This window comes from Prionailurus viverrinus, chromosome C1 (assembly GCF_022837055.1).
Source record: "Prionailurus viverrinus isolate Anna chromosome C1, UM_Priviv_1.0, whole genome shotgun sequence".
NCBI classification, from domain to species: Eukaryota; Metazoa; Chordata; class Mammalia; order Carnivora; family Felidae; genus Prionailurus; species Prionailurus viverrinus.
The window spans coordinates 59,294,460-59,314,596 of NC_062568.1; the positions used below are offsets into that span (position 1 = coordinate 59,294,460).

The 20,137-nt window shown below is 37.1% G+C and overlaps 1 protein-coding gene across 2 annotated transcripts in view; it reads right to left on the bottom strand.

The window, feature by feature from the left end:
- Nucleotides 1-20,137, bottom strand: part of CERS6 (ceramide synthase 6) — a 320,948-nt gene that overhangs the window by 42,121 nt on the left and 258,690 nt on the right. For both annotated transcript variants that reach the window (XM_047869284.1, XM_047869285.1), the window contains exons 7-8: nucleotides 16,239-16,367; nucleotides 13,420-13,526 (exon numbers count right to left, since the gene is read on the bottom strand). In XM_047869284.1, the coding sequence (XP_047725240.1) occupies nucleotides 13,420-13,526; nucleotides 16,239-16,367 (236 nt within the window). The remainder of the gene's footprint in view (nucleotides 1-13,419; nucleotides 13,527-16,238; nucleotides 16,368-20,137) is intronic.

Below are 20,137 nucleotides of genomic sequence, written 5' to 3' on the forward strand. Positions count from 1 at the left end.
CCACTTTGAGAAGGCTGTCCTTCCAACTGGCTGCTAATCCCGGGGCCCTGCTTGCTCAGTTCTCTCCTGTTCCCATCATCAGTATCCTCAGTCTCTTCCTTTACCACTGACTCAGGGAGTCACAGTACCAGAGAAGTCGCCTAACTAGAACCAACACTGGATACCTGCCTCCCCTCCTCTGGCTCTCTGAAAAGCTCTCTTCTTTAATTCATGAGTACCTCACTAACACCTACAAGTACTCTCCCTCTGGCTCTAAAAGGAAGCACAGATGTCCACTATTCTATAAAAATCTTCACGTGATACCATATTCAATCTAGTGATGATCTTCATTCTTTCTATACTCTGCACACTTTTTAAATCAATCGCCTGTGTCTATCAGCTCTTCTTGCCCACTACCCACTTGTTACCTCCCACCCCCTCAGAATTTCTTGCAGGGATCGCTCTGAAAATTTCTCACTGGAAGGTGACCAACTCCCTTATAACTGTGAAATCACAGAACCAAGGAATTTTAAAATATTAATAAGAAGAAACTTTAGAGCTAGAAGCTATCACTGATAGTTATTCCAGTTCTCTCATTTCACAGTTGAAGAACACATACACAATTCACGGGACTATATTCTCATTTGCCTTCATCTCCCTTGCAGTATTTGATATTGTGAATTCCTTTTTTCTGAACAGCATAGGTTAAGATATAGGAAATACTGTCAATCTGATTTTTTTCTGATTGGTTCAAAATAAAGCCTGAGACACTTTCCTGAAGATAAACTACATTAGGCATAAAACAAGATGACTATCACATGTGTTTATTTCAATTCAGATTCTTGGGTGAGACTCCTATCACTATGTTTTAATTGACTCTCAAGCTGTTTTCAGAATCAGCAGAGGCTTCACTTATTGCTGGAAGAATTCAGTATAAATGTGCTCTGTCTTTCTTCTGTGCTGGAGTTCTGTTGCTTATACCTTAGAACAAATAACTTCCTGTATCACTCTGCTACTACCAGATATTCATTTGGTTATATGCTGACTCTAGTCATTAATACACCTAACCATCAAACATTCTTTTCCCTTCTCCGAAAGGAAAGTGCCTCATATTTACCGCCAAGAAGTTCTCAGATGTAGAAACAAGAAGGAGGTAGTCATCTCTGCCCACCAGAACAGGGACAGGGTGTTAATCTGAAGAAGGAAAACTAACCTCCCTTCCCACTCTGCTTAAAAAAACAAAACAAAACAAAACAAAACAAAACAAAACAAAACAAACCAGCTTGGATCCATTCTCAAGTGGTTTGGAAATCTATTGCCTATTTTCAAGATGCTCCAGATACTGGCCCAGGGAAATATATCCTGACCATGGTGAGAAGTGACATGCCCATTTTAGACCTGTTTGTAGCACCAAGACTCTCCAAAAGTGTCAGCAAAATACAGGGTTTTAAATTTTTTTAATTAAAAAAAATTTTTTTAGTATTTATTTACTTTGAGAGAGAGAGAGGCAAATAGAGAGAGTCCCAAGCAGGCTCTGAGCTGTCAACACAGAGCCCGATACGGGGCCTGATCTCATGAACTGTGAGATCATGACCTGAGCTGAAATCAAGAGTTGGTTGCTTAACCGACTACCCAGGCACCCTAGCAAAATATAGTTCTAATGAAGCTGTTAGCGTTTCATGTAAAAGCAGTGGAATTGCCTTATCTGAAATCTCAAAGCCATTAGGGCTAATTTATGAAGAAAATGTATCATTCAATCTTATTCCTTTTGCAGCAGGCAGCAATCAATAGTCTCACCACTTCTAATTACTAAAAAGAGAAGCCCCGTGAACTCATGGAAGCAGCTGTTGTGATATTTATTTGATGTTGATAAGAGTAAGCAAAGGTCTCATTATAAGATATATATCCAAATAAAATCTACAAATCCCTATAAATATATATTTACTTAAGATATAAGTACCTATAAACAATAGTGAAAGTATGGAAAGAGCCCAAATGTCCATCAGTGGATGAATGGATAAAGAAGATGTGGTATATATATACAATGGAGTATTACTCGGCAATCATAAAGAATGAAATCTTGCCATTTGCAACTACGTGGATGGAACTACAGGGTATTATGCTAAGCGAAATTAGTCAGAGAAAGATGAATATCATATGACTTCACTCATGTGAGGATGTTAAGACACAGATGAACACAAAGGAAGGGAAGCAAAAATAATATAAAAACAGGGAGGGGACAAAACATAAGAGACTCTTAAATATGGAGAACAAACAGAGGGTTACTAGAGGGGCTGTGGGAGGGGGCATGGACTAAATGGGTAAGGGGCGTTAAGGAACCTACTCCTGAAATCATTGTTGCACTATAGCTAACCAACTTGGATGTAAATTTAAAAAATAAATAAATTAAAAAGCCTTCTCATTAGCAAAAAAAATAATAAGATACAAGTACTGGGGTGCCTGGGTGGCTCAGTTGGTTGCTCAGGTCATGATCTTATGGTCTGTGAGTTCGAGCCCCATGTCAGGCTCTGTGCTGACAGCTCAGATCCTAAAGCCTCCTTCGGATTCTGTGTCTCCCTCTTTCTCTGCCCCTCCCCTGCTCATGTTCTGCCCCTCTCTCTCAAAAATAAACAAACATTAAAAAAAAGATACAAGTACTTATAAATGTTTATCTATGATAAATATATATTTATGGATATAAGTAGTTTTTAGATATATGTAAGATATATTTACATATGATGGAGCACCCACTTTATTTCACCTCTTTTTTGTGTGAGAAAAAGTAGGCCAGAAGATAAAAATAAGCAATGATCCTAGTTGTTCATGCAGTTATTTTCAGAAAAAAGGCAAAATTCATCATCTTCCCCAAACCTTTGAAGGAATGGCAGAAATCAAGTTAAAAGAAAGAGAATAGTCACAAGTCAGTATGTCCAGTTTGGGCCACCCAAAGTCCAGTCTCCTACATGCTATGCCTGAAATAGAGCTCGTCCCAAACACTAGCTGTGGGGGACAGCATGCTAGGCTGGGGAAATTACGGTAGGGGAATTAGTGAGGATATGTGGGCTCAAGAGAAGAGGATATTTATAAAAGCATTAGTCTGGCATTCAGAATATTTCTCCCCGATTTGTGAAGAAAGAAAATAGAATGAGACTCTATTATACTGAAATTAGTACATAAATAAACAAACTATCTGCCTGGGGTGAACACCTTTATGAAAGTGAATTCCAAATTAAGACCCAGAAAAGTCAGCAAACTTAGAGCATATCAGGTGACATGCACGGCACTAGGCACGTAAAAGGAGAATGAGATATGGTCGCAGCCCTGACGAGGCTCACTCTTGAGTGAAGGGGGACATGAGAATGAATGATTATCAAACAACAGCATTAGAACAGTGCTTCAAGAAAATGTCATGTGATTGCGACAAGAGCAGGGGACTCGACCATCTAATTACACGTTTGAGGATGAGGGGGACATAATTTGAAATAAATGCAATCATATGGCTAAGGAAGAGAAAAGAGGGTCAAGCTCCATGAATAATTCATGACTGAGAGAGACGTTTAAGCTCTGTATCTTCTGTACTTTGTTGCCGCAGCTTTAACCTATTTTGTGAAGCACCTGACTTATTTCTGGAAGATATAGACTTACTGTATAAGGGAAGGGTTTTGACCCTTTTAAATAAAGTGCTGACTTTGCAAACTGGGGAAGAGAGGTGATTTAAGAGGCCTGTACACAAAGAAAGATTCCTTCAGTGTCTCATGCTGGCTCCTGAAGTGACTGAATGGGATGTGTTCACATGGTACTTTAATGCCAACTTTAAGTATTCGTTGCTTTACCAAGGTGTTTGTCTGTCAGTAGTAGACAGGAGATGAAAACACCTTTATAGGTCCACCAGATTAGAACAAGAACAATTTGGTGGACTAAAACCTTGATGAATAGAAATATTCTAGTTAATAATAACCAGAAAACTCTGTTTTGTTCACTGATTATCAAAACAACATAAGAAAAAGTCACTGAAAAATGTATTACTGTTATTCGGTGGTTTATAACCTTGTACTGCCTGAAGTTAATATCCATACCATCAACTATGATTGCAGAGCACAGTAGGCGAGAACATAGGAGATGAAGTTGGAACACAGGTGAACCAGAGCCCTGCCTGGAGCCTATTTTGAGAAATAATCCCCAATACTTCCTGATTTGATTAGCACACACTACCATGCAGTAAACAGACTATTGTATTTCATTAAATACATTTTGCTGTGTTTACATTTCAATTAAAAAGCAATCTAAAATGTTAAGTGATTAAAATACGACTCCTTTATTTCTCAGAATTTTAGAACTTTTGGAATGGTTTCAACCAAGCCATTCGTATGTGTCACTAAAAAATAGAAGGTATTCAGAATCATTTCTTCAAGTTTTAATAAATATTTCAATGAATGCTTCAAACAACATTTTGTCATAACCACTGAATATGTAACTCAAAGATCACGATACAAAGTATTAGCAACCAACAAATGAGATTAAATATTTATTTTCTGAAAACTCTATTTAATGCACGGGATGAGGCTGCGTGGAACACAAAGCAATCTAAGACACCAGTGTCTGTGAAAATTAGGTGTGGGTTTGTATGCAGTCCTTTCAGAAAAAGGAAATTAAGGCAGCTAAATTGGGTTGGTGCAAGTTGCTCTAAAAGACGTGGAGTTTACTATGAATTTGAGATTGGGCTCCTAGCCTGCAACTGATATAAGCTGGATGAAAAGTCCCTGATGCTGGCTGGCCACAACTGTCCGGGCCCTGGGACAGAATTAATTACCCTCTCAGGGCACTCTTCTGTGTGTGCTTGCTCACCTTCTCTGGTGATCCCATGCATGGAGGAAAGATGCCCTATTTTTTTTCCTATTTCTCCTTCTCTTGAACAGTTGCTCTCTCCCCATGCTGCCCTGCAACCTCTTGACCACTTCTCTTTGTGCCTCACTTACCAAGAGCCACCGTGCCACACATCCTCATCCTGCCCTCAACCAGGCTCCTGGCCACAGCTTGCATTTTCAGTATAGCTACTTGTGCTATGCTTTTCCTTACATTTATTTAACTCCTGTATTTCCAATTCTTTGACATTTAGCATTTCTGTTTTATTATCTGCTGTGGAAAAAGGTAGTACTTATTTAACAATTGCTCAATTCTGTTCTTATAAATCCTGTCTGAGAAAATGATTCAGTGGCTGCGATGCTCCCGAGCACTTGAAAGCTACTGAGTCACTGCCACCTTTGTCTTCTTTGATCAGACTATTCTATATCATAAGGAAAGACACATGCGGGCTGCAAAGTCCCAGTCGCAATTGCAGCAAGCTGCATGGGAAATTCTAAATTTTTATTTACTGATTTAACAAATATTTATTGATGGTTCTGCAGTGCTGAATGTTCCTGGGCTCAAGACCTAATCGATATCTATGTCCCCAACAATGACACTGTGCCTACCACACAGCAGGCTCACAGTGAAGTGCAATGAATGGATTTACAAAGAATAAATCGCTCCTTGTCTATGAGGAATTTATAAAGTGTTTGTTTCCTTGTCCTAAAGACATAAAACGCTAAGTAATAATATGTGATAAGATACATCCGACCAAGAAATAGGATGATTCCAGGGATGCTGATGATACTGTGGTTCCATTTCCTTGACTATACTGCCATCCCAGAGATGACATTCAGAGGTATGGATGAAGTTCTGAAAATGAAAGGACGCAGTCAGGGTGGCCTTCACTGACGGTGGCACAGAGCACTGCACACCAGGATCATGCAGGGAGGGTTTCTGGGATGGTGCCAGTACTGGTCCAGACTGAGAAGTAGGCAATGGGCAGAGACAAGGTGGTCCAGAGCTGAGCTCTTAAGAAGGGGCTTAGCATGGACAGAGTGGCCCGTTGACAGGAGCGAGCCAGGGACCACGGTCAGGGAGGTGAGGGTAAATGATGGAGAAGAAAACTGGCCTGGCACACAGCTGCTCTTTATGGTAACATAAGAAAGTGGAAACAGGTGATGCTGGTTCTTCATCGGTTACAGGATTTTCCACAAAGCATCACTCTCAAATAAGTGAGATTCTTGGTCAAATATAGAATTTGCAGATCTCTGTCCCTGGCATTAGATTTTATTGCAATACTCAGATATTTTTAAAACAGATGAAATGGCCATACAGAATTTTATGATACTTTGAACAAACAATCTTATTTTCTTTTCCTTCTTCCCCTTAGCAAAGGGTTCTCTGCAATGATTGGGAGGGAGGGAGGAAAGGAACACTTAAGACATAAATTCTGTGCAGAGAACATTACTAGGATACCATATTTGGTTGTTTTTGCTTCAAGTTACAATAGGAAAATAGTTGGGAGCATATTCTGTGCACCTCATACACAGTATTAAGAATACCTGCGTGTTTTTTGCCTAATGTAGACCAGACTTCTAGAGACATCCAAAAGCTGTATACACGGAATACACCACTCCTTGCGCTACCTTTTTTACTCACCAGACTAATTGTTAATGGCCTAGCCCAGGAGTTGGCAAACTTTTTCTTCGAAGAAACAGCTGGTCAATTAATTTAGGATTAGCAGGCTATATACTCTGTCCCAACTACTCAAGCCATTGTAGCAGAAAGCAACCAAAGACAACATGTAACAAAGGAGCAAGTTTATGCTCCAATAAACCTTAATTTATACAAACAGGCAATGGGGCTGATTTGTCCTACAGGGCATAGTTTTTTGACTCCTGGTCTAACCCTTCAATCTTGACATTATAAAACATTATTACGTTCACATGAAAAGAAGCAAAACATTCCAAACATATTATTTCCATCCATCTCTACCATACCTTTTGAAGGTATTAATTGATGCCAATACATGTAAGTCTTATTAAAAATATACCAAATAGCCACAATATCTAATAGCTGAGAGATTTCAGATTTCATCCTTTTTCTTTAAAATATATTTAACAAAGACCAACACTAAGGAAAATGTCAGAGAAAATCTGTCAATGGATTCTAGAAAAAAAAAGACAACACACCCAGCTTCTCCATATTTGTGAACTCTGAGACTAATCTTATCAGATATTCAGAAAGGCATATAAGCCACACTACTTTGGTAAAGTATGTCTTTAAAAATAAATTAGAGGAGAAGATGATATTCCCATATGCATCTGGATGAATTTCAAATCTTATTATGGAAAATGGTAAAAGAATGATCTAAGCTTTTCTGTAACAGTTTTTTTTTCTTTTTAATTGCAGAAACTTTCAGAGAGTACAAATCAGCAATAATTCTCTCACTTTGCAGGACAGAGATGGACAGAAAACAACTGAGATGTCACATGCTTCGTCTGAATAACAGCAGACCGCTGACAAACTCTAACTTTCCCGTAGTCACTGGGTTAGCATTTAGTGGGACATGAATGGGGAAGTAGACAGTCAACATTAGGCCACAGGAAGAGGTTTTGGCAATTGTGGTATGCCCATTCATAGCTGGATAATGATCTGTCAATCTGTGACTTGTAGGAAAGAACTAGCCTGACATATACTTGCATTTTATGAAATTCTGTGAGATTCTGTGAATGGTAATGGTCACTTCTGGTGGCTCAGGGTTGGTATGGTCACTTAGAATTTGAGAGAATAAGGCAACCTGCGGCACATCTGATATTATATGCTCACTGAGTACTGAAAACAGAAGTGACTGAAACAAGATATTCTGAATCTCATAATCGGAGAAAGAATTTGTAAAATTTTATTTCAAAAGTGCCTATGATTATGGTTTCTTAATCTAGATTAGTTGGAGGCTATAAAATGTAATAAAAATTTCTAGCCACTTGGCCATAATGGCAATTTCCATTTTTAATAATAATAGATTTTTAAAAATCCTTAATATTTAAAAAGTACTTTACAGTTACAGAACATCACTACAAGCAGTATGTCATTTGATCCTTAACATTTCCTGGTAAGGTAGATGGAATGATTACTATTATTCTTATTTTTCTGATGGAGACATAGATGCAGAGAAGTTATACATCCGGTCTTCAGACACACAGTGAGGGGGGAGAACCAGGACCAAAAGCAAGTAGTCTTTCTACAGACTACACCATGTTACTTCCCTGTCAGGATCTGTATAGATTTCCCTTGTTTGTTATTAGATTCTTATGGCTGGGAGATAACGATTCCTACTATACCTCTGGAGTCTTAGCTGGGTCAAATGATAGAGACAATCAATTACTCTTTATGTAACAACTACCAAAAATGCATCTTATCAACAGCTTTATGGCTTAATCTTTAAAGAAGATAGTATTGTACTGTAGGAAGAAACACCTGAAACTTAGTAAGTACTTGCTGAATTGAACTGATGTCAGGAGAACAGAATCCAGAAAAGACTGGGTAAATCATTGACTAAATGAATCGGTTTTCTCTGTGTAATAAAGGAGAGACTGCCCCTATCCACTTCTCGATGATTTAAAAGCTCAACTAAGAAAACAGATGTGTGATTTTTTTAGAATGAAAGAGTACCTAATGCACTCAACAAATATTTAATAAGTAGCCATTGTGGGCAAGGCATTGTGATACATGCCACAATGACATTAAGCACAATCTACTCTGTGCCAGTTGAAACCACAGCTTCATAAAATATGGGAAACTGTTAGGAATTCTAGGGATTATACTGAACTGGAGTTTAGGAAAGACAGATACAGATAAATGAAAATGGTAACAGTTTACAATGATGGGCTTATTCTCAAAAATGATAAAATCATTGACTGTCCAACCACAACAAAAAGGCTAAAATACAAAGACTTCTGAATGATGTAGTACTGTGAAACACATACCCAATTTTGAAGATTTGGTGTGTAACAAACGAATGAAAATATCAATAATTTTTAATATTGATTACATGTTAAAATGCTATCATTTTGGATATACTGAGTTAAATAAAATGTTACTTAAATAGATGTCACCTCTTCTTACTTTTTTAATGTGGCTATTAGAAATTATAAAATTAATATGAAGCCTGAATTGTATTTCTGTTGGACAATGCTGTTTTAGAAGAATGTATTGTGGCCAAAAGCCAAGTCTGAGCTATATATGAATCTGAAAAGGCTAATCGTGGTGGATGCTGTCTTGGTGAGATGAAACATGGACTGAAGACACAACAAAGAATGAGCCCAGTGGCCATGTGGGTGGCTTAGTCAGTTTAGCGTCTGTTGATTTTGGCTCAGGTCATGATCTCACGGTTTGTGAGTTCAAGCCCTTGCATCAGGCTCCACATTGTCAGTGCGGATTCTCTCTCTCTCTCTGTCTCTCAGCCACTCTCCCCCATCTCTCTCTCAAAATAAATAAATAAACTTAATTAAAAAGAAGAATGATCCCAGTGTTAAACTCACAAATTACAAAAATTCTGATTGCTGATGTGGGAACACATGTATGGTCAGGAGGAACCCGGAAGATTTTGCTGGTGATTCCAATGTAAATAGACTGAAAGCTATGAGGAGCAGAGAGCACATGGAACAATTTTGTTTCTTCTTCCATGAAGCACAAGTACTTGAAGGAGAAAGAAGTTAATAAAATGCTTGTTAGAACTGAAGTCCACTCTGCCTCCAGGTCCTTCCCTCTAGTAGCCAGTGACTGTTTCACACACACAGTCTATGTAGTATAATGCTCTATTTAGTTGTCAAAGCGCCTTAGTACCTCAACCAAACTATTTAACACTGACAATCCAGTTATCTTACTTATTTCCAGAAAATGTTCAGAAAATAATTTATAATCCCTAGGCCTCCCAAATTATAAACCAGAATAATGAAGGGACCTATCAGGGTTTGACACCAAGTGCCCCAAGGCAGGTCCTGTGTCTGAATTCTCAGTACCCAGCCCCTTACTGGCTACATAGGAGGTACCCAATAAATATTCACAGAATACATTTAAAAAATGGTGGCATATTGGGAGCTAAAAGCCCACACCTAAACAATATGGAAAAGGAAAATACTGGAAATTTTAGACTGATAAGCTCACTGTTGCAGATAGATAATCAAACAGATGGGGATGAGTACCTAGAAATGAAGAGCCAGAAGCCAGCAAAAGTCTCCTAAAATCAAGTCATGCCGGATGGGCTCCATATTCTTTTTTCACCCTGCCTCTACAAGTGCAGAGGATATCTCAAACAACAGAGTGAATTCTGACTTTCATAAGACCTTTGATAAAGTCTTTGATTACACCTTAGAAAAATGTGGGGAAATAGCAGGCATGATGACAGAGCAGTTATGAGACAACAGTAACAAGTAGAAAGATCATAAAGAAAGACTGGCGGTGGAGAGACTGAGGTCAACCCAGAGATTCTTCAGTAGTGCAGTGTACCAGGAGTACCTCTAGGTCAACTTTTTTCGTCGATGAGTTGGGAGAAGCATGAAAGGCCTATGCTTAAGTAGCATAAAGGTGGAGGGACAGGTATGGCAATGGATGTAGTTCAGAAGACGCTAATTGGGCTAGAATATTTGAAAACAGCATGATAAAAATGAATAGGTAGGAATACAGTTTGTATAATTAGGTATACAAATAAATCATTATAGAAATAAAAATACATAAAAATAAATTCAGGACGAAGAAGATCTAGTCTGGCAGGAGCTCAGATGTTTATCAGATCACCAACAATACAACGTCAAAGATGCTTGCAGTTAATGCAATGGCAAGCTGCATTAAAGAAATGCAGTTTTTAAATTTTTTTTTTAACATTTACTCATTTTTGAGAGACAGACAGAGACAAAGCATGAGCAAGGGAGGGGCAGAAAGAGAGGGAGATACAGAATCTGAAGCAGGCTCCAGGCTCTGAGCTGTCAGCACAGAGCCTGACGCGGGGCTTGAACCCATAAACTGTGAGATTATGACCTGAGCTGAAGTCGGATGCTTAACTGACTGAGCCACCCAGGCACCCCAAGTAATGCAGTTCTAAATGAAACTTGTTTTTAGTTCTTTGTATTTTATAACAGGAAATCCACATTTGGAACATCATGACAAGAGGAATTCTCAGGAACAAAGGCGAGCAAACAATAAGCAGGAATAATTGAAGGGATTAAAGATGCTTTCTGATGAAAAGAAAGCCTACAGATGATATGTTAGAGATCTTCACGTTCTTAAGAGTTTTCCATTCGAAGTGGCAGGTACACTTAGTCTGTTTCCAGAGGCACTTTTTTGAAGAGGGGAGGGAGTCACAGATCTTGTTGAGAATCTAATAAAGCCATGTATCCTCTCCTCCAGGAAAAAAATACACACACAAACATGTTTTTTGTACTGTTTCAGGGGTTTCTAAACAGATTAAGAACCTCTAGCTTATAAATTTTAAAGACCCAGGTTTCTGTTTCATTTAAGAACCCATTTCTACCTCAACCTCTGAAGGAATACTAGATCAGGGAAACTGCCAGAATTCCTATCCTGGGCAGAGGTGGCAGAAGATTCTGGGGCTGGTGACCTGTAGTCTCTCTCAATTCTAGGATTTCCTAATCTAAAAGGAACTTGTAAAATAATTTCACAGTATTAAGGAAAATATTTAAAACACTATTGGTGATTGTCATGCATGTGGTAATTTTAAACACTAAAAATACTCATTACACTCTAGTAATTGGAAACAAAGGTCATCCAGGCACTAACGTAACTTATTAGATATATCTGAAAAGGATTTCATTCACTAGATGTACAACTACAATGGGAGCAGGTATACAAATTATTGCTTGTATTAGGAATAATAAAATACTTCTCTCCACAAGTTGCCTCTTGAAAAACTTGGCTGCATGCAGGGGCATGGTAGCAGAAGCCCTACAGCATTTGCAATAAAATTTCTTGCTTTGTATTTGATTGTAAGGATTTTTCTGAGCAGCTAGTCTATGGCATTGTCACAGGGCACACCTATTCGTTATTTTTTGGTAGCATTACATAATTTCTATATTTGGCAGTCTATGTTCTAGGCAACTCATTACCGTCTAAACCTACAGAGCTTTTTACACATTGGCTACATGGAAGGAGAAGGGGTGCATCTCAATTTTAATTCTACCCTCCAAGGGATATAAGCAAATCAAAGTACTTGAGAGTGATGCTTATTTCTTTGTAACTCAGTTCTCAGAAACCCTAGGTAAGAAAAACTTTCCATTATTCCCTTGAGAAGTATGTCCTGGATTTTGCCCAAATTATTTCTATTTAAATTCTTATCACCAGTTATGTCAATAATCTTGAGACAGCCCCAAACCTGAAGTAATTACAGATGCATTACATTCAACATTACATGTGTTTCCTACTTATAAGCACATAAAAGTATATTGGGGTTCTATAAATGCTTTTTGCCAACACAAAATGTTGCTTCTTGAAATGATTTTCATAATAAATAAGTGTTCAAAAGAGCCTAGAGCCTCAAGGAGAGGGGTGTGTGTGTGTGTGTGTGTGTGTGTGTGTGTGTGTGTGTAGTAATTTGTTTATGGAACTCCAGTGATAGACATACTCACTTCAAAGTCCCAAATTTATTATGGTTATTTTTCTATTTAGGCAAGTTATTACTGCAACCCTTAATTTCTCATTTTTTTCCAATTTCCACTGCTTTAATTCTCCATTCAAATCAATTTCTCAAAATGGAAAACAATCTGCCATCAGTGGTAGATTTTACGTGTTATGGGGCTCATTTCTTTTCTAGTTCAAGTAATAGCCTTCTGGAAAAAAGATTAATGACACTGGACCTATTTTCTATAGAAAAGTTATCAAATTCCATCAAAGTCAGTCATAGTGTGTCCTTAGCTCTCAATAACACAAAAGACATCCAGAAATTAATAGGTCATAGAGAATTTCAGGGATTACTTTCAGGTTATACCTTCCATCTGTTTTAGCTGTACGTACAGCAGATGAAGAGAATTACACAGGACATGGTACTCAAATTTTAACATGGAGCAGAACCATCAGGAAGGCTCATCCAAACACAGAGTTCTAGGACCCAACTCCAAAGCTTGTGATTCTGTAGGTCTGGGGTGGGGCCCAGTAAGTTACACTGCTATCAAGTTCCCTGGTGATGCTGTTGTTACCAGTCCAGAAACAATACTTTGTAAACCCCTGGTACAGAGGATCTCTGATACATAACTGGTTGAAACACCAAGTTTCCTTTATGGATTCAAACTTTCATAGTTAAAGTTTGCTGAATCATACTCTAGACTGGACACCAAAATGGCAGATGGCTTTCTGTGGCCTCAGAACCTCTGTAAGCCACATCCCTCTCTAACTATCCTGCAGGAAGTATTAGTAAAGAGTATAACCCTCTTCTGGAAGAAGACATCGAGGCATTTCTTGAGTCCCTCCCCTACTTTTCTTTAAACCTCTCACTAAATATTTGGAATGAAATTCAAAAGCAAAATATTCATAAAGCTTATGTGGAAGGGGTGGCTCTAACGGAAAGAAGATTGGCATACTCACCAGAAAGGAAATATGCCCAGTCGTGCAGTGATAAAAACCATGGCAAACATAACAAACAGAAGATCACAACTTTTCTGAAACTTGGCATAATTTGCCATTTTGGCAGCCTATGAAAAGAAGGAATGTGATATATTAATTTAGTTAAACTGATAAATGAAAAGCTTCTTTCAATATGCATGAGTCTCCTATAAGATATAACTTACCAGATGCATTAAATTGCCTGCTACTTTGAAATGTCATGCATCATGCATCAGTATTTATAAATTACCCACAAGTTGAGTGAAATGCAGCATTAGCTAGAAGCAGAACTACTGACTGTCACAGATTTAATCAAACATTCAGCAACCTGAAAAATTCAATTATATGGTTGATCTCAGGGAAACAGAAAAATAAGAAAATTCTTGCATTACAGATGATATTAGCAAGCCAAAGACACCAACACAGGAATTTGTCAAAACAGGTCAGAGGAGAAAGTACTAGGCAATCCTTGAAACCTCTAATGAGTTGCAAACACTAAGGCCACAGACTTTATACAGAACATATGGAGACTTTCTGCACTGCTTTCTTCTTTCTATTTAGAGTTATAGGTTTTCCTTAAACAGTAATAAGGAATATCTGGGAAGACAGTTTCTTGGCTTATTCTCATAAATTTAGAAATGAAGAACATGTCAAGATCATGTTATTTCAATGAATCCACTTAGGTATAATTTTCAAAGGTACATTAATGGGTCATTTTCTAGATGAAAGTCACTAATGTTCCAAGTGTCCATGAGAATTACTCTTAACAATTTATGTCAGTAATTTAATGACCACTTTTTATATTATAAGTTAAGGAAGAAATTACATCCCTTTTCCTACCATCTACTTTTTACAGATGATTCTAATAACAGGTGACGCTGAAAACATAATTTTGCTTGATCACCTCTTTCTACATTTTCACCTAGAATTTGCACGCTCCCACACACAGGGTTATAAACTGAAGATGTCTTGCTCAATTCATAACATTATTTCTACTTCTTAGAAAGTTAAATTAGCTGAGTCAACCTTGAAAGGATTGTTGACAGCATCCACAGAAGCTAAAATTTGGTAGCTTCAAGTAAAACACAGAACTATGAGAGAAATGGATTCCTAAGAAAAAAATACCTATTAACTGAGCAGAAGCCAGGATTATGAACTTTTAATTTCATGAGTACTTTGGGTGTGACACCATGATTTATAGTAAGAAAGGAAAAAATCATCTTCTGCCTCCTTCTGCCTAGGTAAACCATTTTTCTCTTACATTCTTCACCAGTATTCAATCAAAAGGCATCAAACATGCAATTTTCTGAAATGTCGAGGTCATACATCCCACTTCAAAGAGTTGATGGTTGACATATCTCATTATTTGGATAGTCTCAACCATTACTGTATAATGTAAAGAAAATCCACATGATGAAGAGTATTTGCTTTCAAGCCATATGACTGACATTTCTGGGTTATTTTCTTTTCTGGATAAAAGTGGCAGACAAAGATTCAACCAGCCATTTCCATAGACATTAAAGTTGGCAAACTGTACAGGGTTGGTTTCAAAACTGTAGATTGCTGCATAAATCTCCACTTTCAAGCATCCTGAGGATTTAGCCAAATGGTAACTGATTTTCAGATTGCTCTTATACAATTACATTTCTCCTTTAAAAAATATGCTAAATAGAGCCTAGCTCAAATCACTTAAAAATCACAGTGCCACACTATCATCTGACATATTTAGCCCATTAGGGCAGTGTTTCTGTTTCATAGCCTTATAGGGAACAGAATTTTTCATAAAGTGCTATATATATTTCAAGCCTGGACTAATTGTCTTTATAGCAGATTCAATTTTATCATATGGAATTTTTGCTTATACTGTAATAGTAGATCATTATTTGAGGGCACTTCTCTATTCACAGTGACAGTATTACTTCAAAGGGGCAGAACTGTGGGCCAAGAAGACTAAAAACTCAGCATATAGATTCTAAGACCCATTTCTACATGAAATTTATACTTTGGTAAGTTTATCTTTCACCAGTTCCATAAACTTCTTACCATAAACTTCAAATATTTTATTTAATTATATATCTCTATTGGGTGTGTCTCTTCATAGGGGCCATGATTAAGAGTAAATACCACATCAAAATTTTCCGTGGGATTTTATCTTTTGAAATATGCTAGAAGCATTTTTCTTTTACTTTTTCTTGGTGTTTTGTTTTGTTTTGTTTTTTTGCTACTTAAATGATCCTAAGTAATAATGGTTTAGAAAGTTAATAAAAATACAACCAATATTTCCTCACTCTTTATACTTATATATAGAGAGAACATAGTTTTTATATTTAATATGCAAATCATATACACTTCTCACTGTAAAAATACTAGGATAACATGTATATTGTGAACAAAAACTATGATCGTTAAATAACTTCATCAGGATGTACAACTACCATTAATAACTGAATTGAGTTATCTACACTTCCCATATACATCAGTGTGGAACTTTACAACACCAGAAACAAAACCTATTCAAATAATGATTTTCTGACTGTAAAACATCCATTTTCTTAAGTGTGGAATAGTGAAGGTTTTCATTGTTCTAGTAATAAAGAATCCTATGATGATCAACATTCTTAGTACAAAAATTTATATACTAAAGTCTCACTTTAACAATTTCCAAAAGAAACACTCGGCAGCTTCAAATCAATCATATACTATCTTCCCCCAACACTGTCTAGCATACTATAGAAGTGATGGTCTTGGGGATTTCCTGAATTCTGGATTTTGAACTCTTAAAGATGAAAGAAAATGTTTACCTCTAGAAGAGCATCAGATGAATCGTGAAGACAGAGGATCAGGGTCCCTACTCGGGCCATATTGTTGACATATGAAAAGGAAATCAAGAAAATAGCTACAATGTGATGCAGGATCATGATGCCAAAGTCCTTGGGGAAGGAAAAAACACAGCCATGTTAGGTCTTAGAGTACTGCAATATTTCCATCCGTCTGTTCAACCATTCAACAGATACTTACTGAGGTTCTTACTGGACCTAGCACTGGGGATCCTAAGATGAATAAGATATATTTCCTACCCTCTGGGAGTTCACCACAGAGTGGCAGACACACACCAGGGACCAGTGACTCTCGAGAATGTGATAAATGCCAAGGCTAAGGCCAGATCATAAAGAGTGTTTTGTACTAAACCAAGGAATTTGAAGCTATGGGAGAAATTACCTCAGGATTTCAAGCAAAGAAAGGCATTACTTGGATTTGTACTTGAGTAAAATCTTTTGGGCAGCTGTGCAGGTCCAACTGAACCACTTCTCTGACTTCTGTGGCTGGGGGTTTTGCATCCTTCTCCTGGAATCTGTCCACTGGAACATTAAAATAAGAATCCTAATATGTGGCTTTTCTGATGAATCCTACAAAATCAAGCTCTAAATCTTAACCATTACTGGTCCACAGTCATTAGGAACAAAAATGGCAATAGTAATGGTAAATTGGCCATCCTTATTGTGGTCAACTTCAATGGAGTTGCTTGTTGGCCCATATGAAAAGATCATCTTTCTCTGACATAGATTTATCTTCTAACCATCTGGACATGGTTTGCTGTGATGTGGGATTTCTGTTGCTTGGAAATACAGTCTCTCATTTACTATTATTTTTACTCTTGTTTATAAATCTCTCTCTCCCAAAGTATACTTGAACTTCTCTGGGATTTTAAATGCCAAGATTGGCCCTAATGGTTATCTACTTAGCCTTGGAAAAATACACTATTCATGTAGTGACAAATAAATTAGCCAAAAATGAAAGGCATATTATGAAACTGAGAAAGAGAGAGAGCAAGTATGTGCATATATACACTGCTTTATTCAGCAGCTATTGATGTCATATAGTTTCAGATTTGAAAGGTCAACTGTGGTGACTTTTAAATCGTTTTAAAACATTTAAACAATGGCCTTTGTTTAGATCTTGAAAGTAACTAATACTAATCCATAAGTAATGAAATATTGCTATTAGGTCCTGTGCCATTTATTTCATTGTGTAGTTCCTATATTGAAAAAAAATTCAATTATTTTATTTTAATATATATAACGTGAACCTACAAAGCTATGAATATTTATACTATTTAAATTCCTGTGATACAGAACACTTAAAAATATTTTTTTATGTTTTATAAAATCAAGCTTTAAATGGCAATGATGAAAAGTTAAATGTGTGTGTGTGTGTGTGTGTGTGTGTGTGTGTGTGTGTGTGTATGTGTGTGTGTATGTGTGTGTGTTAAACTCACAGTGTTTAAATTGTTCTGTATATACTCTGGTGACTATATCCAAAGGTTACTTTTCTGCTTTGGCAAGTGCCACTATGTATGGTTATTGATAACCATACATATTGATTTATTACTAGGATAAGCAATGTTTTCATGTCCTAAATAAGGTCAGATCACTTTAAAAAGGAATTGCAACTATTTCTCTTACTTTCAGTTAACCTAGTCTCCAGATTAACCATATTACGTTGATTGTGGATACCACTGTTGGAAAAATTATCCGTCTTGCATCAGTCAATCCTAACTGCCCACAGCAGAACCACAGAACCAAATCTTGCACACTCTTGACCTACAGCTATGCTCCTTCCTTCAGAACCACATTCCCCATTTAGTTCTCAGCTCACTGGCAGAGAGAAATAGTGATCATGTTACTTAATGAGTTTCATGAGTGAGATTATATACAGACTCAACTTACTAGTTTTACCTACTTCTGATTTTCTGATGTTCTTGTGGGATCTAGGATTTTCCTAAATCATTAAAGTTGGACAATACCCAAATGCCTTAGGCATACAATGAAAATTGTTCTGATAATGTTTTCCACTGGAAGATGAAATCTCTTCTCTCCAGGCTGTTATCAAAAATGTATTAGGTTCCATTACCTGGAGTATAGTGTTATACCAGACAATAACTACTTTGAAACAATGCATCAAGTGGAACTAACCTATCAACTGATATTTTAAACTGTTTCTCAAACATAATTGCATGAAAACATATAGCACTTAATCCAATAGTTGAGTGGGTTTATATTTGCCCAAGCTCAATACACAGATTTAAAGTCTAACCAGCTGAGCGCCTAACCAGAACATTTTCCACATTTGTCATTGTTCAGCCCTGAATGACTGCTCTGGATTTACTGAAAGAAAACAGAAGTTTTCTCTATTTAGTTTAAAAATGAATAAATATAAGCTAATTAAAACACTTATGGATGATTAGGACCATTTTATAATTAAATTTCCTAATTTGTATCTGATATAACTGTTGGTAAACAACACAAAGATCTTGGCAATATAGCAAGCATCCCCTAAAAACAAGAGCCTTGTTTTTGAGGCAAAGTTTGCTTTGTGAAAATGATTTCAGCATATAAATCCCCTGGTCTTGGAAAATACTTATTACTGAGAGACTCAGCGTTACGCCCATGGCAAAAGACCAATTTTCATTATATAGTCATATCTGTATGAATATGAAAAAAGCATGAATAATGAGTTAATTGTCTTTTACATTTCTGCTTCAGAAAGCATTATACAAAATACCTTCAAATAAAAGCCATGCAAATCATTATTTTATGTGTTACATCTCCTTACCTTGATATCTTTCTTTTTACAGGTATTGAATCTGGTCCAAATAATAGTTTTATACATAAATTGTCAACTTGGAAATTATCAATGCAGGGTAGGAAACCTCATCCTCATGTTTGTTATTGCTGAAAATGACTGGTGTGAACACACAGGGATAGCTGCAGCAATCTTACTATTTTCGGTTGAGAATGTTTTCCTGCATTCTTGGTAGCAGCAATTAGGTAGAAAGACTGTGATTTCTTCTTGGCCCTCAGACTAAGGACTGATTCCAAAGACCTGATTCAAAACAGACTGCTTCACTGGTGTTCCCAACCTCCTGCTGTTCTGCCATATTGTTTCTGGACATCTTCACAGCCAAGATCAAGGGCTCCTTCCATGTTTCCTGCCTAATACAGACCCTGACCTCATCCCTCATTCCAGTGGCTGTTCCCTGTTAATTATCAGAGAAAGAAATGAAAATCGGATGTGGTCTTGACTCAGAGTCAATTAGAATGAATCTATAATGAAAGAATTCAAGGAAGAGCCATCCATTTTAATAGCAGAAACTGGTAAGACAATGGTGTTTTTTTCCTTATTACATACTGAATGGCATTTGGAGAACCTAGAACAGCCTCTTAGTCTGATCTGTGTTGCTTCCACAACAGAAATTCCAGCTACTTGGGCTCCATCTCCAACCGTTAGAATGAGAAATGGCATCCTTAATTCAGTTCCCCAAGAGGAATTTATACAAAATAAAATATTAGTGACAAAAGGCCAGAGGGATCACCCTTCTCATTAAAACTAAGTCTGATGGTCTATACGATGGAACTCCCTTGGCAATGATCAGGATGCAGAGAGTCTTGCAAATAATGTTCTGTCTCCAGGAGGCACCAGAAATTCATCTTGATATGCAAGTTTTTATGAAAGCAAAATTAACTCATTTCTCATTAGGAAAAAAACCCCACAAACAACAAGAAGCTTGTTCCTTAAATTCCCACTTCCTGGATAAAGTATTAATAATTTCTTATAGTTTCTTTTGGGAATAATCTTTGCAAGAAATAAAGCAAAACACTGGTGAACCTTCTGAAAAAAGGAATAAGGAGGCCAAGATTTT